General features: G+C 41.9%; 1 protein-coding gene across 1 annotated transcript in view; it reads left to right on the top strand.

Annotated features, from left to right (window-relative positions):
• syn3 (synapsin III) overlaps positions 1–24,575 on the top strand; it is an 85,643-nt gene that overhangs the window by 7,807 nt on the left and 53,261 nt on the right. The window contains exons 2-4 of the mRNA XM_070853767.1: positions 966–1,023; positions 12,718–12,809; positions 24,209–24,365. Of these exons, the coding sequence (XP_070709868.1) occupies positions 966–1,023; positions 12,718–12,809; positions 24,209–24,365 (307 nt within the window). The remainder of the gene's footprint in view (positions 1–965; positions 1,024–12,717; positions 12,810–24,208; positions 24,366–24,575) is intronic.

Genomic DNA, 24,575 nt, shown 5'->3' with positions numbered 1-24,575 from the left:
GTTTCCCCTTTGGAGATGACGGAGCTCATCACCGGACGGAGCCAGACACCTGAAAATGAGCAGAATATGTCTCCTTTAAATAAATGTCACTGTTTAGTTGAAGTGATTTCCCAAATCAGGAAACAATCTGACTCAGCAAAAAAGCTGAACACAAATATTCATATTCACAAATATTGGTTTTTGTTTTTGCAGTAATGATGGTAAAAGTAGGTGTGGATGTCTCTGCATCTCAGGTTTGACCAAAACTAAATAATTAGCGCATCTGTTCAGCTGTATGAACGTCAAACAATAAGAAGCATGTGAAGAAGACAGTCCTGTCCAGGTGAAGTTACACCTATAAACCTATAAATGTATGACAGAATCCACATACATCTATCGGTCCCTGCAGGTCTCATCTGCAATGTGACCATCAGACGGCTCCTAAACTCCAGATCAGTGTGAGACGACGGGTGGCGTCTTTCTCTGGTAGCGGGAACAGAAATATCAATTCAGTGCAGCCACCAGGGTTTAGTTTCACCTTGACCATACACACACACACACACACACACAGGGACTATCCCCAGTGAGTTCTCCTTATTAAAAGCACTATATTTCACTAGTTGCTCTTTGCCAAGAGATTCTGTTTACTTGAAGCCCGGCGAGGTCAGATTCTGTAATTATGGAAAATATGAGTCAGTATGTTGCCCGCTGACGAGGTATTTTGGAAGGTCTGTTGAAATTTCAGCTCTCCTTCAATCAAATAAACAAAAGATATTTTAAGGTTGTTTTGACTGTTAGTCGTCGGTGCTGAGGACGAGTCCACATGTTGGAGCACACGTGTGTTTCGAATCCGTCCCTGCAATATAGGAATCTATACTATCATTGATCTCATTGTAGAAATGTCACATCTGCAGATTTACCTAATTCAATAAAAGGCTCTGTGAGTAACAAGCATATTTTTTTGTTTCTCTTCCGTTTCTTTGCAGGGCGAAGTATTTTCGAGGGAAGAAGCTCAACGGGGAGTACGAGATCCGAGTGGAGCAGGTATGGTGGATCATCTACATGAAGATAAAGATCACTTCACGACTACGACCTTTAAAATCACTTTCAGGAGTCAGTCAGCAATTAATTCATGAAGTAATATTGTGGGTGATCTTCAGTTTGTAGCCAATGCACAGATTTTAACAGATTATTTATGAGGCAGAAATTATGTTTTCTTCGCTGAATGCTCTGATACCGTGCCACTCATTTCCATTTCCTACAAGCTACTTGAAATATTGAGGTATCAGGTCACTTGTTATGTTAAAAATAAGTGAAAACAAGATGTACAGTTATTTATATACATTTATGCCCATACATGCAGCGACCCAGAGACTATTATTGTGCATTTTCTTTTAAATTTGAGTGCAAACAGCAGCAGTAAAATAGTGTTGATAATGTCGTAGCTCATCAAAATTTTGAGTATTTTCGGCCCACTTCATGAAATTACCCACCAAACGGTGTTGATGTACAGTGTTGATCATGATCTAGTCTTCTTAGAAGGGTTTTTAAAAGAATTATATGCATTTCTATGAAGATATCTGTTTATAGAGATTAACCTTTGCAAGAAAGCCCAGAAGCATAATCCCACACATGTTGAACTATACCTTTAATGTAGCCCGATTCTAATTCAACACACGATCGTGCCAATATGATACAGTATACACAGAAATATGTGTATGAGTCTAGACACAGAGTATTTACAGTGTGTAGATAACATCTAATTTACCTCAAGTAACTGTTCACTTATACATCTGCAAGCCATTGTTGAGACTGGAGCTGTCTTTGAAATGGAGCGGTGGGTTTTTATGAGAGAAGGAAAAAGGGACCACAAAAAGCTGGACTGGTGATTTTATAGCCTGTTTGCTCGACTCTCTACTGTTGTGGTCACATCCTCTTAATGAGACCGGGTGGGGTTGGAATAGGAGCTGAGATTTTTCTACGAAATGTAAACCTGCATGGATTTTCTCTTAAATCTCGTGGTGTCACCGATATTGAACCCCAATAAAAATGCGGTACAGTTAATTCGGCCGCTTCAGTTGATAGTGAGCCGCCCCCAAAGCTCAGCGAGGGCTCCAACTGACCTACTTAGATCTTGTTGGACCCTCCACTCTTTCCCAGAAGCCCTCTGTGTTGACGATAACAAGTCAGTTGCTAATTGCCTTCCGCAGCCAGACTCTTCATAGGCTGCTGGTGCACCTCGCTGAGAGCCTTAGGACGATGGAAACCCAATCTCTGTGTGAAAAGTTAGCGACATGCTGAGATGAACCCTTTTAGGGGATGACAATAAAAGCAGAGAGACCCGCTGCACTTTCTCCCTCTCTCTTCAGTCCCACTTCCTTGTGAAAGCTAGAGCCAACGTTGAAGCTGCTTCCCACATTTTATGCCTGTGCATCCACCAGATATTGTAAAAATCGTTCTAATTTCAGTTCAAATGGCTCTAAAGCTCTAAAGCTTACTATTTTTAAACCTAATTTTTTTTACATATTTAGGGTTCAAAATGGTTAGTATGAAAAGATTTGGAACTGGTCCGATAGATCGCCTCAGCCAGCAGCCGAGAACGGGCGGCTGTAAAGGATGCAATGTAATCCTCTGGGGCAATTGTGCTAAATCAAGGTATGTCCACTAAAAGTGCTTGTTGTTGCCACTGACATGCTCAGATTGTTATTTAAAGTGTCTGACAATATTGCAGAAAGGATCTCTAAAGAAATAGACCTGTAGGATCCTTTTTGTTTAACCAGAATCACGCTATTCAAACCCACCAGACTCCAGTGACAAAAATAGTAATTTTACATCGCAGAACAAGGGGAGTGGCTCGTCCACTGCTGCCTCAATCAGTTAGTTAGTTTGGCGTTTTAAAGGGTTAGTCGGGATCCAATACAATCTTTGTGTAACACACAATGACACAAAGTCAAACAATAACACAAAATGAGACAGCGGTAAACCAGCACCTCCGTTATAAAATTACTGTTTTTGTCAATGGAGTTTGGTGGCTTTGAACCAAGCGTTGTAACAGCTATTTCTGGTCTATTTCTGCAATATTGTCCGACACTTTGAATCACAATCTGAGCCTGTCAGTAGCAAAAACAAGCTCTTTTCGGATTACACTTCAGCCATCGTAACATTAGCCTATTGCCTCCTGGTCTCTGCTGCCAGCTTAAGTGATCTACTGGACCAGTTCCTAAAGCTTTTATACCTACCAGCCATTTCAAACCCAAAATATGTGAAAATAGGGCCCAGCCTTAAAATATCATGTTATCCTTCAATATAGTTGTTTTAACCATAAAATGATCCATCGTGGTCATTTTTACATGTGTTGAATGGACATTGATGTTGCCTAACATATGCAAGCTGTAATCTATCATGCAGATGCTGCTGAAGCTCTCTGAACCAGTGTTCACAAGCCCCAAGCTAATATAACTCTTCTCCGGCTTTCTTGCTGCCATATAAGGTACCATCTTTAGACACCGGCACAGACTCAGGCCTGCTGCCAAAATGTATGAAAGAGAAAGAGAGCGGCTTTGATTCCTCAGTGTAATATCTGTCATTAAGGCTGCCACGCCACCTGTACCTTCCCCACAGCAAATCTGTGAGCCCATTGTTGTGGATCATTCCCTCTCATTTAGACGACCCACTTTGAAGTCCTGTGTCCACCGGGTAGCTCTTTTTTATCTACTGCTGCTTGTTTGCACTCCTGAATGACTAAAAACAAAACAAAAAAACAAGCTTGAAGCCATTGCTTTTTCACAAAATGATGAAATATGTTCAGCAGTAGTTCTTGATGCTCTCGAGTGCCAAAAACATGCCAAGCGATCCTCACAGCCAAATTAGTAGAACAGCATACCTCTTTTGATTCCTAATAAAAAACACAGGCAGAAATGTGAAGGGAGGGCTTCACTGACGCGCAACTTCAGAGCCAAATACGAAAAGGTCTCCGCTGCACTTAGCATGAATAGAGGTGGGAGTTGTGTCTTAACTTCCTTCACTTTTTCTCAGTCAGTTATTCCCTCAGGGAGAGTTTAAGTGCAGTTACACCAGCTTGGTGCTCATATATCATGAGCTGGTAATAAAATAAATAAATAAATAAATAAAACGAGGCAAAATAAAAGCTAAAAATATGATGATATATAGTTTAGCCCCTGGTATGTTCCTCCTCTTTCTTCCATATTGTCATAAAAGTTTAAATAATGTAAGCAATGCTGGCACACGGTGCTGATATTAAGCCTGCAATCTTGTATATCATCATCATCATCATGTTTAGTGTGAAAGTGTTAACACTAAACACAAAGTGCTGCTGAGGCTGATGGGAATCTGAACTTCTTTTCTGCTAAACTACCAGTTAGTCACCGCTGAGCTTGTCAACATTGCAACAGAAAAGTGTGTAAGATGCCAGTAGGGAGGAAACTTTGGGGCTTATTTATTGTGTTCACTACCTTGAGAGTGTTGTACAGCAAAACAAGGTTTTTATCGACCCTTACAATGAAATGGGAAGACGGTGATCGGCCCTGTGAGGTCTTCATGATGAAACTGCTTCACTTACTGTGAGCGTGACTCAAACCGATAAGCATTTTTTAATATATTCGCAAACTTTTTTTTGTTTCTGTTGGTTTTGTTTACATCTATGAACTTGTAAGAGTAAAACTGATCAGTGTTTTTGACCAGTTAAAGTTTTGATTACAAGCAGCGGCTCTTCAATTATGTCTGTAAATTTAGCCCAGATTTTGTAATGATTGATTTAAAAGTTGTCTAATTTTTGGTTCCACAAGTGTGAATTATGGGATAATGCTTAAAAACCTAAAAGCAGCACAAGTAGAGCTGTCAGTTACTGTCAGTAAAGTCAAAGTAAAGTCAGTAATGTGTGTTTTATAGCCGTACTTAGCTTGTGATTCCTAACATTAGCTAACATTAGCCAGCTGCTGGTCATACCAGACCAAGTAAGACCATAGCATCAAAAGTTCACTGAGGTGAGGAGGGGAGTTTTTTTAGTCTGTAAGTATTCAACTTTTCATTTGTAAAAAGAGAATTGTGTTGTTTCTCCTTTCAAACGTGTCGATTTAAGAGTATTCTCCAGGTCCTGACCCACTTTTGTGTTATTTTCTTAACAAACATTTCCTCTGGGAGTTTTATCTCACAGTAGGTGGCTGAAGATAAATCAGCCTACTGTCTTAACCACTTTGTTATCTGGACACAAATGCTCGCCACTTCTCACTTGGACCCAGAGATATGGCGCCTTCCAGCGAGCTTAGGGGATTAGATATCGCCTACAATGCCTCTTGTATCCTTTGAAGTATCTTGGATGTATGTAGCGTGGTGGCAGTGCCAAACTGAGGGGAGCGGAGATCTTGAGCACTGAAAGTTGTCGCTCTGCTCCTGATGTTTGGCAGTTGAAGTTCACCAGCTGCAACCAAGGTGATGACACCCAACAAACGGCTGTCAAGCCGACTGTCAAGACTGTGCGAAGTCATAAACAGTGCAATTTACACAATTGGACAAATTAGGCAGTTAAATTTGAAGAGGTCTGGTGTTTGTGAGGGAACAAGGGGAGGTTCTTCAGGGTTGCCGGACCATGTGTGGTTTGGGTCGCGCAGGGCAACATCTGCTCAGCAGGCATATGACCTCAGTCCAGTCCGCGCTCCTTTCTGCTGCAGTCACGGCAGCTCACAGGCAGTTGGCTGTATGTTATCCGTACCCTTTTTTGGCAGGTATTTGCACATGACACAGGGCATCTGGGTAGAACTCGCTCAAGATGGAGGATTTGGTTCGCTGCTCTCTGCAGACGTTTGACTGATCCAGCTGCCCTTGTGCCTTCTGTCGGCTTGTTGCATTCAGCATCTGTCTTGGATTTCAACATTTGGTGCCTCGGTGGATTATTTCGCTGTTGTACAAGGTGGTAGTGATTAGCGGCAAATACTTCTCTGGGGTGCACATGAATGGTCCACTGTACTTCAGACCTCTCAATTGCATCAGTGTGTGATTCAACCGAGCTTATCAAGAGTTGCTAATAAGTCAGAGTTAGTCAACAACGTCTGCCCTGCAGCTCCAAATCAAATCACTGCAGTCTGGTCTGCCTTAACATGTGCACACAAAACTGAACAGCTTTACCTCATATAACTCTTAACGTGTCAATCTAATCACTCATTCGTATTCCCCAATTAGTACGCATTACAATCCAGTAGCAGTGCAACAGCTACTTCGTTTTCTATTCAAAGTTATCTTTCACCCAGGTCTTGGTTGGTCAAGGTTTTTCCCAATTGAAAGTGAAGAGGTGGAGCAATAAAAGAAGCACTTTGTGTCACAGAGAAACATCTATTTTGAGATGAAAGGAAACCACACAATGAGAGGCTCCATCTGGGCTACAACGATTTTATCAACAGCTTTTCCAGTTCTGTCTTCCAGAAATAAAGACTATCAGCGGAACAAAGTCATTGTTGAAACATATATAATAAGCATTTGTGGAGAGGGAAAGTTAAATATCAGTGATGTTGATTGTGGCTTAGATCTGAACCTTCACTGGCTCCTTGTAATACCTGCCTCTGTGATTAGAAATCCTAATAGGTGCTCTTTTCCATAAACGTCATGATAAAGTATACATAAGTATTCTTTTTTTATTCAGGTTTTTTGTTTTACGCAATTAATTTATGTGCGTATGCATACAATCTCCAAAGTATAACATTTTCTTGAGTCCGAAGACTAAATCGCCACCGGGAGCGTCTGCATTGTGCCGCTTATCTCCACTAAAGATTCGGCACCAGGTCTGTTTTTGAGCAGCACCGCAGATGAGGCGGGCAGGAAATCAGCCAAACAAACAGCAAAGAGAATTTTCAAATGAAACATAGTGTGCAGACTTTCAATCGTATATTTCGCCACCACATCTGCCAGATGTTAACCAGTCAGAGTGTTTTTTAACATAATTGATAATGAGATGTTTGTCTTGGAAGTGGAAAAACACTTTCCCTTGAGCTGCTGTGTGTAGCTACAGCACAACAAAGTAGTAAATACGTATAAGAAACACATCACGGGGTGTAACCCTAACCCAGCTGACATTGGGCGAGAGGCGGAGTCAATCACATGGCTGACACATGGAGACAGACAACCAGTCATGCATGTCTTTGGGCTGTGAGAGGAAGCCGGAGAAAACCCACGCATGCACGGGGAGAACATGCAAACTCCACACAGACTTGCCCAGGTGGGATTTGAAGCTGCGTGCAGGAAAACCGGGTTGCCACAGCATGCACACTCGCGGTTTGCAGTTTAAGTCACATTCCAACTCTTGTACCTCAAATGACAGTTCAACTACAGTTCTCTGTTTTCAGCGCTGACACGTCAACATTTCAGTTTTCTGTGGTGGTTTGGACATGTCCTGGCGTTTCAGCTGCTTTCCTCTCTTCAGCTGACAGTTCACCTGTGTAGAGGGCTTGAACTTGAACTTGAAGCCATTGATTTCAGCTGCTTTCAGCTCTACGACTGCAACTGAAACCTTTGCTCATTTCAGTGCTTACACTCAGACAATAAGTTCTTAGTGCTTTAACTTGGAATGACCTTCAACTTAGTCCACAAGTGCCATGCAATATTTCACATTCAGTGAATTAACATTTTTAGACGTTTGAACCTGATTACAGTGTTTGCACCTTCAGTTTTAGTTTACATTTGCCTTGGAACATTAAGCTCTCTCTAGTTATCAGAGAAAAGTTGCAGATTGTTGCTGAAGTGCAGCTCCTCCCAAGTTGTTTTTGCCAAAGGACGAACAATCCTGTTTGCAATTTGACTCATGACCAAACAAAAGGCACCTTAACCTCAGTGACATTGCAAAGTCCAAACCTAAAAATACTCGCAAAGATTCCAGATGAGCTTCTGTCAAGTGGTGTTTACTGTACTGTCCACAGGTTCACATGGCTTGGCAGTCAGGACAGCGTGCACGCAGCACTGCAGGGATAAATGAGGCTTGCCTGTAAACTCCTGTAGCCAAGCTAAATCAGTGTCTTACAGTGCAGTACTTTTCTCAGTAACAAGATATTGTTAATTCAAGTATAAGATTTTGTTGATTTATTGATATAAATAAAGAAACATTTGTCCTAGGTGCTCTTGTCTTTAACATAATGTTTATCTAAAACTTGTTAAGCCCATGGAAGATTGCTCACTTGCTGCTCTAAAGAGAGAGAAATGCATTTTGCATTTGTAGTTTTCTTGGATTATTGTAAATAGACTAATTAGGGAGCAGTAGCAGTGGCAGTGAATACGGCTGTCATACATTCAGACGGCAGAAGAAGCTCAGTAAAGAGAAAAATACAGCTTGAGACATGATTGAACCTGATCGCAACCATACTGTCTTCAATAATTCTGTGCCTCCTAACAGGTTGGCTGCAAGCTGTCCAGCTCTGGAGGCCGTTGTCCCATGTATCACTTCCTGTTTTCCTTTCCCAGGGCAAGAGCTGCTCCGAGACAAGTGTCTGAATGTGTTACCGTGATGGTAACCATGGCGCTGTGAAAAGCCTCCTGTCCTGGCTTCTGGGCCTGTGCCCCACACCAGCCACTTCACCCATTGCTGCCCAATGACAGCCGCTCTTAGCGCTCCTCTTACCCAGAACGAGCCTATCAGAGGAGACGTGGAATGCTCGACCCTTGCCAAAACGCTGCCCACTCTCTGGTTTTATCTGGTCACTGCAAAAGTCAACGTAGGCCCCAGTGTTTGGGATGGGATTTGCTTAGGAGATGCAGTGATGGAGGATGTGTGCGTTTGACTGTGCTTTTGGGTGTGCGGTGCATTTAAGAGCGTTTTTTTTAAGCAAGGCCTGTGCTGCTGAGCACACAGATGTTTCTTTCAGAGGTGGGTATCAGTAAAGAAGAGCTGAGAAACGGAAAGCAGCCAAGTGCATGTCCTTGAGGCACAGTGAGTGTGAGTGGCGCCTCGTTGTCCCCTAAATAAGATTACAGCATTTACTCGCCTCTGCTCTTCCTCTGAGAGTGCAACACAATAAATAAAAGAGGTGGGTGTTTTTTCTTTTTTTCTCTTGGCAAAAAAAAACCAACCCAGTTTCGTTATGTTAGCACATTCAAAACTGACTCACTCCCCCATGCAGAGTTTACATGGGCCGCAGCGCTGGATGAAAGGGAAATTTATCTCTGAGAGAATATTGCTGATAATATTTCCTTTTTATGTGGATGAAAGCCCATGTAAAGCCTGGTAAAGCAGGATTAAAGTCTCAAATGATGATCACAGAATGAGAACGTATAGATAGCAATTGTTTTAACTTGGTATGCAAATTAGCAGGAACTGGGTTGAGTAGAGGGTCAGCTGGAGGATTTGCTTGCTTTCCAATCCATGCTGGTGTTTGTGAAGGCTCGTCTATATGGGACAAGTAGCTCTGACTTTCTGTTGAAGCCTACAAAACTGCAGCCTTGTGTCGTCGTGAGGCTTGTAGAGCATCTGACACTTCAACACCTGCTCATTATTTTTGTTTTTTATTAATTTGTTTATGAGCATTCAAAGCATAATTAAGTTTCCTTTGCCGTGAGGTGTTGGTACCTCTGGCTGTTACTCTTTATACCACAGGCTCATGTCCCATCAGGTTTTTGGTGAGCTATCATGTCATCAATCTTTATATATAGTCTATGCTATATAGCTGCATTAATTGTTGTTTTAGTGCAACAAGCTGTAAACACAACACTTTTCAACTTGCAGTTGTGTTTCTGGTGACTTATAATAAAACCTACAATGTAAATCCAATATTGTATTTTCCTTTAGCTCTGTTTTTGGTCTCCACCAACTCCTGATTATAATATCTGGCTGTTTGGCCGCTAAGTGCTCCATTATGTTCACAAGATAGCTGCTAACTTTGTCTATCTATCGCTGTTGCAAGAGTAGAGTTAAGAGAGAGATACATTTCTGTGGTTTCGTCGCTACAAGTGACACCTTTCACATTTTATATTGCCATTTGACTCATTGCTGATGTAACAGTATTGATCAGAGCAGCTTTAAATCTCTAGATTGATCCACCGCATTGACTATCAAGGGTGAAACCAGAGTCACAGCGCCCCACTGTTCGGATTGGGCAAGTGACAAAAATAAACAGTGATAGTGATCGTTCTTGCACTTAGAAGAGAACTTTTTCAAAGGCTTTGAGTCTCCACAAATGGTACAAATGCAGAGCAGATACAGATGGCTCCATAGTGTGCGATCAGGCTTGTACTTACTTATTTATCTAGCCAGTCCAGGATTTAATCCATCAACCCTCCAGTCACAAACCTATTTCTTTGATTAGCTGCCTGCCGTATGCTATTAGCCATGTGCTGTCCATGTGTGCAGGACTTCTCTCCAACATGCAGCACGTCCTTCAGAGGGATGCATGAAAGGCTATAATCAAGCTATAAATCAAAATCTATGGAAGCTAACACTGGATTATGAACTCGCCAGTCCCCCAAGGCGCAGGCCACGTGCGACACATAGCCCGAGACTTCCAAAGGTGGTTGAATGCCAGCAGCCCTCAGTGTGATAGCAAAAGCTAACAACTAAGGCCCCCCAGTCCCCTCAGTGCTTACAATGTGTGGGCCCTCTGACAACAAAAATACCATAAAGCATACCAAAAAAAATGTGGTCTCAAGCCACGCACAGCTATGGATTTATGGATCTAAATCTTTTTCTCTATGGAAAAACTAAACTGGGACATAGAGAGCCCACATGTGCTTTTGTAGGCTAAACTGGAAGTTAGCATCGCCATGAGTTCTCGCAACAAAACTCTAAAATCCTACAATATCAACTTCTAAAGATCGTTTTTTTTTTTACAAATGAGAGCCACGTATAATAATTTAAGCATAAAGTTTGATAAAAGTGAGAAAGCTAAGGGGTGTGGACAATGATCCAACCCTGACTGTAGCATTTTATTTATTTTTTGATATGGTAACAACATCTTTAGATGTAATCAGTTGAGTTTGATACATATTGATGCAATTACTGTAATTTTGGGCCAGTCTCTCCAGCCAAGAGTAGGTTTTAAACACATTGTGTTTTGTTCTTAGTGGCAGTGTGCTGTGCTCAAAACTAAACTCTTGGCCTCAGTTTGGCACATCTATGGAAGGCATTTTCATTTGATTATGCATTTCCTTTGAGAAATACTTCATTGTTACACACTGCAGTGTTAAGAGGGAGTGAATGCTTGAATTTGTTCCATTGCTGACTTGATGAAATGCAGCCATGTTCTTTTTGTAGTGTTGTGTTTGGTAGTCCAACCCCTTCATGTTGAATTCAATTTTTGTTTTTGAACAGAGAGTCAGCAGGCTGCTTGTTTAAGGCCCATTAAATCTGCCACATTAGCGTCACTCCTCATAGTTTAAAAGTGATGTGAAGTTGAACAAATGGCAGCTTTTCATGTCTGAGGTCAACTGGCTGCTGTTTAACTTTCCTCCAAGTACCTGGAGTTTTACGATGATGTAGCTTTGAGGCGGACTACGCCAGGGAACGTGGGATATATGTGACCCAACAGGGTGTTAAATTTATTGAAAACGTTCAGTTGAGCCACGCAGCCCTCATCATTACTCTCCCTCCACTTGCCCTCTGATGAAACAAGCAGACCTGTTCACAGTGTAGACAGGTATCTGGCTGAAGGCTATGTTTTGCTGTGGTGCTGTTTCCCGTCCTGATTCTCGGGGCATCATCAGACGCTTCATCACCACCTTTGGTGTTTGATATTGATGCACAATGCACCCTTCTGCCTCAATATTAGACATTGTTCTGGCCGTCCCTTCCCTCCAAATGGCTCTCATTCCCACTTCAACAGACACTGACACCTTATGTCCATCACGTTAACAATAAAAACGTGTTTAACGTTCTGCAGATTGGTTAGGTTTAGGCACTAAAGCTGCTTGGTTGAGTTTAGGTATCAGTCTCAGACGCCAAAGGTGGTTTGATGCCCTGGGAATAAGAACAGGCTGGTATTCAGCAAACTATATTATATTAGTTGGCTACACAGACGTGCTAGCTGCTCAGGGACAATAATTTAAAAGCCCCTTTGTTGTAAATATATCACATGTGGTTCACGGCACTTTTATCACAGTGGTGTTGGGCTCAGTGCTGAAAGCAGCATGTTCATATACTAACGATGACAATGTTAACATGCTGATGCCTTTTGTGAAAATGGCATCATTAATGTGACAGAAGAGCAGTTCATTTCAGAAATGCTAAATTTGGCAAGGGGCATTGACATCTCAACTGCAGTGCACAAGGAAAATTGAATTGTTCCTCTCTGGTCTATTCCCAGAAGTCGACTGTCGCCCCTCCTTTTGAGTATCTCTGGGAGTTTGACTGAGTCATTAGGTAGCCAGGCTACGGCCTTTCACAAGGCTCTCACTGTCCTGGAGGCCACAGGCTGGGGATAACTCAATTAGTGTCCTCTCACCAACTCTGTTTCACTCTGAATCTTGTATTTTTCTCTCTGATGCAGAAATATAAAATGACGTTAACCCGAATTAATCTATTGTCTGTACTGAATTGGTAGTTGGAGCTGCTACCCCTGTATTTTTTTTTCTTTCTTGTATGAAACATGTGAAATGGAAGTGCTGAAGTAGCTCTATCACATGATATTGAAGTCATGAAAACAAGATGTTATCACTTTATGACATTTATGTCAGAAAGGCCTATTGTCCAGTATGTTGTTGTGGGATGTAACATCTAATCTCAGGTTGTGTTTTCTCCTTTTTGTTCCCCAGGCGGAGTTCTCAGAGATCAACCTGGCCTCCTACGTCAACTCGGGCTGCATGGTGGACATGCAGGTCAACAAAGGTGGCACCAAAGTGGTCAGGTAAGATGCTTGAGGACTAAAGAGAGCTGGAGTCCTTTGACGCATTTGCCCACGCAATCTGTAATCTGCCTCAGTGAGCCTGCACAAAGACTCCACTTCTTTTCTCTCGGTGGCATTGAGCATGGCTGTGTATGTATAACATTGCTTGCACTCAGAGAAATCAAGGCTGTAACGTGATTACGCCACGGGGAAACAACGAAAAGACTTCTTACCCTATTTCAACCTTTATGGAACATTTGTGTTGAAATAAGGATTCAAGATATTTAATCTTCTCACCTCTTCTACTGTTTTCATGTACTTATGAGCACTGTTTAAACTCTAGTTCTCACAATTTCACCATCACGGTATCTCATAGTGCTAAATGCATGTTATACACCCTGAGTTGTTTTAGCTAAGCAGTCTGTTCAGCTGTTCCAGCTTTTGTGCAAACCAGTAACCTAGTTAAGATTGAGCAAATGTACTAATCACTGTGTAGAAATGTGATTATTTTGAGTCATATAACCCGTCATTACAGCTAATATGGGCTGTGACACTGACAATTGCATCACCTTCATGCGGTTAATCACAGCGAAGAACATACATATCTGTGCTGTTTCTAGGTCGCTACTGAGCATTTGGGTCATTTGGAGGCATCTGACAATTTTAAAACAATCTTTCACACTTTCATCTCGCAGTGGCAGAGGTGGCCTCTGGCCAGTAAGCAGATCCTGCAGCAGCAGCAGCAGTTAGACACGTGAAGCCGGCTGTTTAAATAGACTCACTGTTGTGTGAAGTTGGCATTCAAGGAGATCACTGATGATCAGCTGATCAGTGGCAACGATGACTTCATGCTCCTGCTCAGCCCGCACTGTAATTGAATAAGTAGTTTTATTAGCAGCGACGATCAGTGTTTTTATGACAACGCCGGGTCACATGACTCTCACAGCAGGAATCCTTTTCCTTGAAAAAAGCTCAGATGAAAGGTCAAAATGTGTGCTGTGAAAAAAGGCCGTCTTTGACTCGATGTCTGTTTGTTTTAATGAATCTTATAAGTTACATCCAAGTATATTTTAGGTCTCTAATATTAATTACCTTAATTTACTTCTTCTTTACACAAATTATTTTTTATTATTCTCATCATTCTATGAAAGCCAGTAGTGCCTCAGTAGTTAGCTACACTAAATAATGCTAGAAAACTTATAAGTATTGAAATCAACATCTTTGCTGTTCTCACTACTTCACTTCACTCCTGCAGTGCAACCATTTATCGGCAGTTTTTTCCTTGTCTGGTTGTTACGTTTTCCCCCAGCCAGCTCTCTCCTTGACACCCCGCAAGGCATCAACTGTCATCGTAAAATAAAAATTAAAGACCATATCTGCAAACCCTCAATGGGCCTCATTCACAAACAGGATCACAGTTCTGGACGACATAATCTGCTGCCTCTGGGCAAACAAATGTGTCATGTATGTGCCGTGCTGATCGCAAATAACAGCCAAGCACCTGCCAGTTTACAATAATTCTGATTGACTAACATATGTATGTATGAATTCGACGGTTATTTTGCATGAACACTTATTTTTTGTGCACTAAAAGAACATTTCTATGCACATATTAGTGAACGAGGCCCAGCGTTGCTCTGTTTTCTGAGTTTCCGCATCCTGATTAGTCCAGTTTCAGCCCAGCAGTCCTCACTCCAGCCTTCTTGGGGAATAATCAGCTGATCTGTGTTTTGGCCTCGACTCTGCACGGCTTCGTAGAATAACTTTCTTATCGATGTTATAAGTAGCATTTGTGCAAACTGTGAAATCAAGCGAGGGTAATGGCAGACTGGGAGCACTAATGTGCCTGATGTTACAATGCAACCTGTTGTCAGAATGGACACAGAGGTTATTGTGCGGGTCGAATATTTTTTGGTGATATTGCTGTAATGATAGAGAAGCCAAATTGGCTGCAGATGGTCTGACTACTGCCTTGTTCACACAACACTGACATTCACTGCCAAATTGTTGAGGTTTAGCTTGTCGTTTATGACTCTGAACTCGACTACAAATAGCATAATGACAGTGTCTAGCTAGCAGTCTGATTGGCTGATGACTAATAAAGCATAGTGGTTTAGAAAACAAGCTCTTGTAACTGGAAAGTCACAAGTTCAAACCCCTAAAAGTTGATGTGTTTCACTCTGCAAGGCACTGAAAACTTAAATAAAAGATCAGCTATGGATCCCAGAGTGTAAACTGATTAAAATCTGTCCTTGTCTTGATTATAGCTAATATAAGCTAATTATTTCGTTAATGCGTTTCATTCTCAGCCAGAAGAATGTTGTAATACATCCACAGATAGATACAGGACAGACACAACACTGGTTTCCCAAGCACAGAGTGCACTCTGATCACATTTTCCCAAGTATGTGAGTGTGACCGTACGAGGACTGCACACATGCATACGGGCACGTTTACACCGTAGTGTATATTTAAAGTGGGTTCCTGCTTTCCCATGTGTCCTCTGACCTCTGACCTCTGTCGTCCGTCCACAGGCACGCTCTCTAAGACCTCTCCTCTGCCGAGTCTGTGCAGCAGCACGCTTTCTCACAGCTCTGTGGTTTCAGGGTTGTTTATGCAGTGAGGTTTTTCTCACTTATGTCATGTTTGTTCTTCATTACAAAAATATGAATCCACTGTTTGGTTAAAGATATCCAATGGAAAGGAGGCAGTGGGACATCACACTGAGACACAATCAATAAAGCGCCGCTCCCTCTTTGGTGTTTTTGATTTTATTGACAGGTCTGAAAACTTGTGGAGGAGAAACATTAATATGCAAACAGGTCACTAATGGTGTCTTCATCCATTTATGGCTAACTGTAGGACTGGAAATCGTCAGATGCCACAAAGCCTGACTGCCGGCTCCTGCTTCCAGGCTGTGAAATAGAAAGTTGAGCTTACATGCAATTATGCCACCAATGTGCGCAACGTGCAACGTGGCACGCATGCACAGCCTACAGTAGAGCAGAGCGACACGCCACAAGGTACAGTAGTTATGGCGTGTTGTTCCCTGCTGCACTGCTGTAGTCAGCCCTTTGGCCTCTCCGCTCTCTGCTGCCAAAACCTCCGGAGTGCTGCTCGGCTCCAAGTGGGAACGCTGGTCTGGCTGAAAGACGGCTCGCAGCAGCCAAAGTATCATAAGCTGCAGAGCAACAGTTCTCTCCTTCACGACCTCTCAGAGCGCCTGGTGTGGTTAATGAAACCCGCTGATTAATTAGTGGTGAATAATGTCAGGGTGTGTTAACTCTTGCTGATTGAGGAGTTTGTGGCAAAAACGTGGATGCTAAAGTAAGTGAGGTGGAGGTTTTAAACTTCTTGGAGTCCTTCCTATCATGTAATGCTGAACTTTCAGCGCACTAAACTACAGCATTCAATAAAAAAACATTTATTGAGTGCCTAATTAACACTCACTGACCACATTATTGGACTGATGGCAACTGAATTTCAATGAAACAAGCTTAATTCAAGCCAGTTTTTCTTAATAGACAAAATTTAAACAGATTTCCCATCATGGATTGATCTTAATGCTATTAATGCTTTCAGTTATCCATTATTTTTTTATTCAAACTGACAAAGTGACATACAAAACGTTGCTTTACATGAAGCCTGATGAGCAGAATGAATTGTGTTTCACCTCGTTCAGTCAGTCCTCAACGCTGTGCTCATGTTAGCTGACATCTTCGTTGGCAGTAATCAGTGAGAAGCATCTTTGTCCGCCAGATGTCACTTTCAGTCGATGAGGAAGTTGGGGTAGCTGTTGCTAGGAGCAATCTGATGTAGCTGTAGTTATGGAAATCAAACTACAACATAATTGTACAGCTGCATCAATCTCATCATTTTCCAAGGAGCTAGCTAACTAGCTATGTAGGAAGACGACGACCACATATGAGCAAATGGAGGATGTGGGTGGTGATTCACTGCGGTCATGTGGAGTTTTCTTGTAAGGAAACAAAAATGTACATATTTTATCTCTAACCAAAACTATTTCCTTCGTCATAAAACTTTTGCAAAGCCAAATTTCTTGAAAATATCTAAAATCCTGCACTCTTTATATACGTGTTCGCCTGCTGCAAGTGTTCTTCTTCATCGTCTCTGTTGGCGCACTGCTGTGTTTCTTGATGGATTAACACAGCCTGCTGTCGACGGAAGGATTTAATCACACAGCGATCGATGCATAATACAAATAAAACAGCTTGTATGAACTTTGCTGCATCACAGGATAAACAAAACAGTCCAGAACAGTCTTCCTTCAACTGAGCTGACTTCAACTCAGGCGTCCACAGATGTATGAAGTCAAGTTCAGCTTGTGTTATGACAACCTGAAGCATAATTTCAGCCTTTAACAGTCCAAAGTGCAGCTTATTCACATGCAGTCAGTTTCTTTTAATATATGAAAATATTGTAAATGGGTGTTTTTTCGTAGTAAACATGGTTCCTGATCGTACCACGGCCATTCTGCACTCTTCTCTGCCCCATAGATGGATGCAGGGAGGGAGCCAGATTACATTAGCAGATCCTTGTCTGATTTCTTTTTTTTTCTCTCTCCTTCAATTTAATTTAGTGTTTACTGAGAGCTACTGGACTCGGTCAGACAGGGCCACCCCTCTTTCCTTTCCAATCCCTGCAGAGCACATAACAAGACTGTCCTCCTTTGGTTACCTGAGGTGACGATTTACTGCTTAGACCACACAGAGATGATTCACACACACACACACACACACAAGCCTTTAACCCCCCTTCCCTTGACCCCTGTGAAAGCCCATTTTAATCAGTGAAGGAACCGTCTGCCCGGAGCAGGCTCAACACCTAATACCTTAGACAGGTTCATCTCGTTACCAAGCAAATAAATCCCGCTCACAGACACGCTGAGTTCAGACATGGCTTTAGGAGGCCTGAGGGTGGTTTCCTTTAGGAGTGCTGTGACTGTAATGAAAGCATACAGCAGCCGTGAGGCCCACTCCACCATCCCTGCTTTTGTAATATAGCCATGAATACAAATGGCCCCGCTAATTCACTCAAACTCCCAACAACACTCATTTCCCCTTCTGCCAGAGGTCATTTGGTGCTCTATCACTCTTGCAGCTCCTTTCCTCATTACATCTGCCTCCCGTGGGACTCTTCTCCAAATCCTCAACACAATCACTGCTAACCAACTAAACATTCCCTAATTTGTTTTCCTAGTAGATGTGAAGTTACACCCTCTCCTGTTTGGATTTCAGAGGTGTAATTCAAATGTATCTACAACTCTCTGTTACTTTAGTTGTTGGCGCGTGTCCTGTGTTTTCTACGTGACCTTCGCTGTGTTCAGTGCGGTGTGGAGATGAGCCCTGGAGTGCGATCCAGAGCTTTGGCAGCCCCGACCGGGCCGCCGCCCAGGATCTGAGCCGCTGCCAGGTCGCTCTGGTGCCACCGGGCCTGGAGCCACCGCCACAAACACAGGGAGTCCTAGTCCAGGCCAGGGGACCACAGCATGAAGCTAGGCTACATGGAGACACAGAATGGAGGGTTCTTCTGACGCTCTTTACGCTCAATAGATAAAAACCCAACCGAAGAACAGCCTGGTTTGTTTGAGTAAAACTTTACAACCATCATAAAGTAAAAACTTAATGTTCAGCATCATTATTCCTGCATCTAATTGGTATTTTTTTCCAACTACTTTTGGTCAAACTTTAACGTTATTAAAATAAACAAAAATGTTGATTTTCGCAAAATTGGACCAAGTCGACCCTCTCCAGTTGTTTCTGATTGGCGATGCTTATCATTTAACGAAAACACACACGGTTTTCACAAGCAGAATGCTTGTGAAAAGTAAGTATTAAAACTAAACCCCAAAGCTAATATCTTTGTTTAATGTTTGACAGGATTAAATATTTTGTTACATAAAAGTGGGAGTGCTCTGCCAAAAGGCATGAAACGGCGATCCTTCTCATGTGTAAATGATGTCTTTAATCTATTTGGATTTGCAACAGTTATTATATTCTTAAAGTTGCACAAGGCAAGATTTTAATGTAATAAGAGAGCAGCGTTGGTGGCCTTAAAGACACAATGAGGTTGCAACAGAGAGAACAGAGTGAGAGCTCCGTTGAAATGGAACTAGTTTCTGAGGCAATTTACTGATGTTGACATGGATGTTCAAACTGTTCTTCTTTTAAGCAACCTTACCATAATAGCGCTTTGAGAAATATTGCTTTCTTTCCAAAAGTTTTGGGGTTTTTTGCAATAGTTTCTGTCGTTGTAACAGGAAAGCACAGATTTTCCTCCCTAAGGTTCATTTCCCTCCGATGACGGAGAGCCAGTTCAGCACAATGCGCCATTGTGTACAAATGCTGCGCTGATCCTCGGTATGTACTGTTTGACATTTATGGCATTCCCGCCGAGCTCTACCCCGATTATCCTTATCATTGAGAGACAGACTGATGGGAGGAAGATAAGGCCCTTGCCAGCCTTTGAGCCAGGCACAGGGCCGAAGACAAATGTTCCCCGCAATTCAGACATCCCTGTGGAGCCTATTAGGAGGTCAGAGATTCTGTATGATAAATGCCTCTGGAGAACAAAATGGCAGCATATTGTCTTGATTCTGAATAGTTTTCTGCTCTAGGAATGCTGATTAAAACATCCTGTTGGCTCTGTTGGACAGTTTATTATATAATGGTCATAAATAACTGCCCAGGTTGCTGCGTATTTATTTTTATATTTTTATATCTCCTCCTGTTTATATCACCAGTTTCCCCATTGTGGGACTAATAAAGGAATATCGTATCTTATCTTATTCATAATCAGGCAGATAGGAAGATATAAAAGATATAAAGATGGATATAAACTAGCTTTAACCACAACACTGACACTTGACACATGAGCATTCATTTGATGTGTTTGTGGTCGCCCGAACACTCACTCTCCTTTTATCTCTGTTTTGTTCTCCACCACCCCTTGGGGAACCCCCTAGTTACAAAATGCTCCACCATGTTCACTAGTTTGTTGCTAACTTTGGTGATAACTCTCTGCACTCTCCATACTGTACATTTCTGTTCACAGGGTAAATATTTATTAATTATCATTACAATATATATATTTATTTACTATTGCTTATTTTTCTACTGTTGCTCATTTTATTTCTTTTTCTTTCTATTACTGCTCATCTTGCCTCTGTTGCTGCTGTAATATGTGAATTTCCCTCTATGGGGGATCAGTAAAGTCTATCTAATCTAATCTAATTTAATCTAAAGTAGTCATTAGATCCTCTGTGAATATAAAAACACAGATTGTAGCAAGTCGAAGTATTTTCAGGTTCCCTATAACCAGCTCATGGCTCACACATACATCATGCACAGTTATGCAATGTCACTTTTAATATTTACCCATTTAAAACAAGTCAAAAATCTGCTAGCAGTGTGAAATAATACCATTTTAATGTCAATAAATGTGACAATATCAACATGAAATAAGGTAGATTCAGTAGTATTAAGACCGTTAAGGCTTCTCACAGGTTTATTTGACTTGCTGAATATGATCTTGCTCAATTTACGATTCGAGGGTTGAGTGGGCTCATGATTCATGATCCATTCCCTCCTCATGTCGTAATCTACAACCCCGCTACAAACCCCCTTTCAGCCTTTATTGCACCACTGATAACCCATTCAAAGGGTACATCAGCACGTCACCTGTGAAGTGATGACCGTAGGGCCTGAGCGTTTCACATCGTAAAGCATAGATGTGCAGCTTTAGTGTAATCCACGACCCGCAGGGAGCCCTGCTTCTGCAGAGCAAGTCCGAGTGAAGAGACAGAAAAACAAAGTTAATGGGTGACAAACCCCCAGTAATGCTCCGCTGCTATAGGGCACTGGCTCCATTAAGCATAGCCGGTGAAAGCCATCCCACAGAGCTGAATATCCTCTGCATCTGGCCTTTCTGTGGTAATGAGGTAGCACAATGCTGTGGTCTATTTGGCTGTGTGTGTGCCTGCGCTTAGCATCACACACAGAAAACACTTTTGTAAACAGACCATAAAGGGTAAAAGAGGTGTTTAAGAGTTTGTACATCTGTGTTTGAATATATCAGATACATGGAAAATGCCACTGTCGGAGCAAAAGTCCATCTAGGATGTTTACACATTAAAGGTTGGTTGGTAATTCATAGAAAATTTAGTTTTGTGACCAAGTCTTACATGAAACCCTGTGAAACATGTGTTAATGCCAATGGGTTGTCAATTGATTGGTTGACAGAAATCTAATCGGCAACAGTTTGTTGAGGTGCATTTTTCATTAGTTTGATAGTTGGCAGCTAAATGGTGGCAGGAAGTGTTGGTAAAGAAAGGAGGGAGAACCAGGAACACCATCATTACATGGTTGGCATCTTAAAACCCTCAGTCCATCAGAATGCCCAGGCAACAGATTATTAGTTAAGATTATTGATTAATGGTTTAATTTTACAAGCAAAAAGGCTCAAAATTCACTGGCAGCAGCTCCTCAAATGTGAATACTTCATGGTTTTGTTAGTCTGTAGCTATAATAGTAAATCACTTTCAGGTTTTTGACTGTTTTCTAGGCAAAACAGAAAAAGATTAAAGATAGAAGATGATGGGTATTTTTTTTATTATTTCAGGCTTTTTATGAAACAATGAATCAACTACTAACTGGAGGACTGATTGATAATAAAAATAGGAGTTACTTGCGGCCCTGCTTTCTTCATAATCTGCATTCAAACCAGCCGATCTGGATTTGAAAGCTCTTCTTGGATGCAGCGCTACATTTAGCTCTAGGCTCACAGTGCAGGTGTAATTTAAATCAACGTCTTGGCTCATGCAGTGTTAAACTTCTCATGCAGACTCTGAAGCAGAATGGTGTTCTCCTTTAACTTTAACAAATCAGCCCATATATTTAATCAGGGACTTGTGCTTCACATGAACTGTTGAGTCTGATTTGGTTCTGGAGCCTCAATAAACAGCTTCATCCAGTATAAATAGCAGAGCCTTTGGTCTGCTGCCACTGCGGCTGAGTGCAGCAGCAGGGAGGAACAGCTGTAGTCGCTCTGTCGCCGAGACCAGATCACTCCTCAGTCATCCTGCCAGTCCCGTCTGAGGCCGTCTAACATAAGCAACACTTGAGGACCCAGAGTCCGTCGGAGGGCCAGGCTGTAATTTCAGCCTACAACCTGCAGCCCTTCACCTCCTTCGTGTGCGCTAATGCTGTGCTCGTTCAGAAGGAGGCTAATGATTGGCTCCCACCAGGTCTGCTAGCAGCATCGTCTGGGCCCCATTTGGAGCACATGCCTGTTGCGTGGCCTGATTGCTTCGTCCCTAAAAGTGCTGCTCTCACTCAAAGCTGCCTTGTCTTGGGTCCTCAGCAAAACACCCACCAAATGTGAAGGTGATTGCATGTATGTCAGTGAGAAAAACATTTGTGACTGGTATTTTTTACTGGAGTCCAGATTGTGCAGTGAAGATGAACTATTGCTTTTTTGAGAAATAGGGAAATCGATATCACTAGTCTTATTGGTTATGTTCTTTATCGATACTCTTATTGGTTCTTTTCTTTATTAGATATTTGCTTTTAAGTATATATATTACTGTAAAAAAGGATGAGAATTTATTACTAAATTACATAATGTTGGGTCCCAAACCAAACAGCCACCAAGTGTGAAGTCGATCAGATGAATGGTTGTTATATCGAATATCGAAATTCCTTCCATTATAGTCAGATACCAATCCATAAATATTTATCAAGTGTCTGCAAATTAACACAAATTTACGTCTGGTAACTTGTATAAAACATTCATCCATCCATCCATCCATCGTCTTTACCGCTTGTCCTTCAGGGTTGCGGGAGAGCTGGAGCCAATCCCAATGGACACAATGAACTGGTCGCCACATTCACACCTACAGGCAATTTAGAGTCACCAGCATGTCTTTGGACTGTGGGAGGAAGCCGGAGAGAACCCACGCAAGCACGGGGAGAACTTACAAATGACTTATTGAAGATGCACCTATGAATACCTTTAATTTATACCTTTGATTTGTGTAATCAAGAACCTCTGATAAGGCCGCAGTACACTTCCTGCTCAGCAGACAGGGTTAGTTAGCAGCAAGTAGCCAAGAAAAATCATGAATGCTACTTTAATGATGCAGTAATATAATTATATATATATATATATATATATATATATATATATATATATATATATAATAGGTTTATTTGTAAGTATGTGCTCATTTAAAAACCATATCTAAGTGTAGTCCTGTCAGAAATCTGTATGAAAAGCTACAGTCATGTAATGCAAAACACACTGATGTTGTATATAAAGTGCATTTAAAAATATGTACTGTAAATGTACATTTATAACCATAATTGTATGATTCAGATACATTTTACACAAAGAGTAAAAGTATAACTTTAGTAAATGAATGGAATCTGAAACATGCACAGCTGCACAGTACCTGAATCAAAACTGAACACATTAATAAGTGAAACTTGACTGCAGTCAAAATAAATTTCCTGTTAATATGAAATGTGGGCTGCTTTAAATGAGGCCTCCAGGTGCCTGATGGGTTGCTTGGCCCTGCTCCCAGAACAGTTTGTAAAGGAAGGATTAGGCTGTGTTAATTGGATAGATGGTCCAGAAAGATTAGGTGCTCCGAGGAGCATTTCTTCACCCCTTCAGCCCGACACAGCCGCTGAATAATGGAGCAGCTGACTGTAAACACAAGGCCCAGATACAGCGTGTTAACGTGCTGACAGAGCTGTCAGCCCGGGAGGAGCCGCCGTCGTGGAGATGTTTGACCTGAGCGTAGTCGGAAAAGTGACTCTTTTAAAACCTTCATTGAAACTATATTGAAAAAGGGAATTGTATTGCTGAACATGTCCAGATGCACCTGAGGGCATTTAAACTCCCTCGTCCTGTTTACGTGATGGTTTGTGGCAGGGTGGGGGGCAGGACAAAAGCTTCACACTGTTGCTTCAAAATTCAAAAATCTTCTGCTTTTGAAAGTTTGCAGATTTCAGGAAATTTGACCAAAGACTGGAAGCTTGTGAAAATCATTGACTGTATTAGCAAATAGATGCAGCTACAGAAACCAGCCATTGGTTTGAGGACAACTGTTTTGAAGCCTCATGTTTGGTATTTTCACAATTGCCTCTGATTGGTTAGGTTTAGGCATGACCCACCTCTAATTGGATCATCATAAGGTAGCCCCGCCCTAAAACCTCCCTTGCTTTATAGTGTATTTTACTCTAAATGGGACCATAATTTGTAAAATGATCGTCATGTTCACATCACTTATAGCCCTTAAATTAATTATTCCTCCTGCATCAACTCATCATATCCACTTTACATAGAATACCTTAAAAGGTAACCTAAACATCTGCATGCTTCATGTCTCACTGCAGGTCCTTCAAGGCAGACTTCGTCCTGATCCGTCAGCACGCCTACAGCATGATCCCCGGCGAGGACTTCAGGAACCTTGTGATTGGCCTGCATTTCGGCGGCGTCCCGAGCATCAACTCTCTCTTCTCCATCTACAACTTCTGCAGCAAACCCTGGGTGGTAAGCGACCTTTAACTGCTGTCTTTGCTCTGCTTTAACCCACACCGAGGCGTCGTGAGTCCAGGCGGCTGCCTCTGACTGATTTATTTGGGCCATTAAAGGGAGCTGTAACACCTGTCTCTGGCCTCCACCACCTTCACCACACATTATTACTCACTCTGCACTCAGAGAAAACAAGATACAAGACTGCAGGGAAAAGGGTGTAAATAC

Source organism: Pempheris klunzingeri, chromosome 22, assembly GCF_042242105.1.
Source record: "Pempheris klunzingeri isolate RE-2024b chromosome 22, fPemKlu1.hap1, whole genome shotgun sequence".
In the NCBI taxonomy this organism is placed as follows: Eukaryota; Metazoa; Chordata; class Actinopteri; order Acropomatiformes; family Pempheridae; genus Pempheris; species Pempheris klunzingeri.
This window is presented reverse-complemented; position numbering and strand designations above follow the sequence as displayed.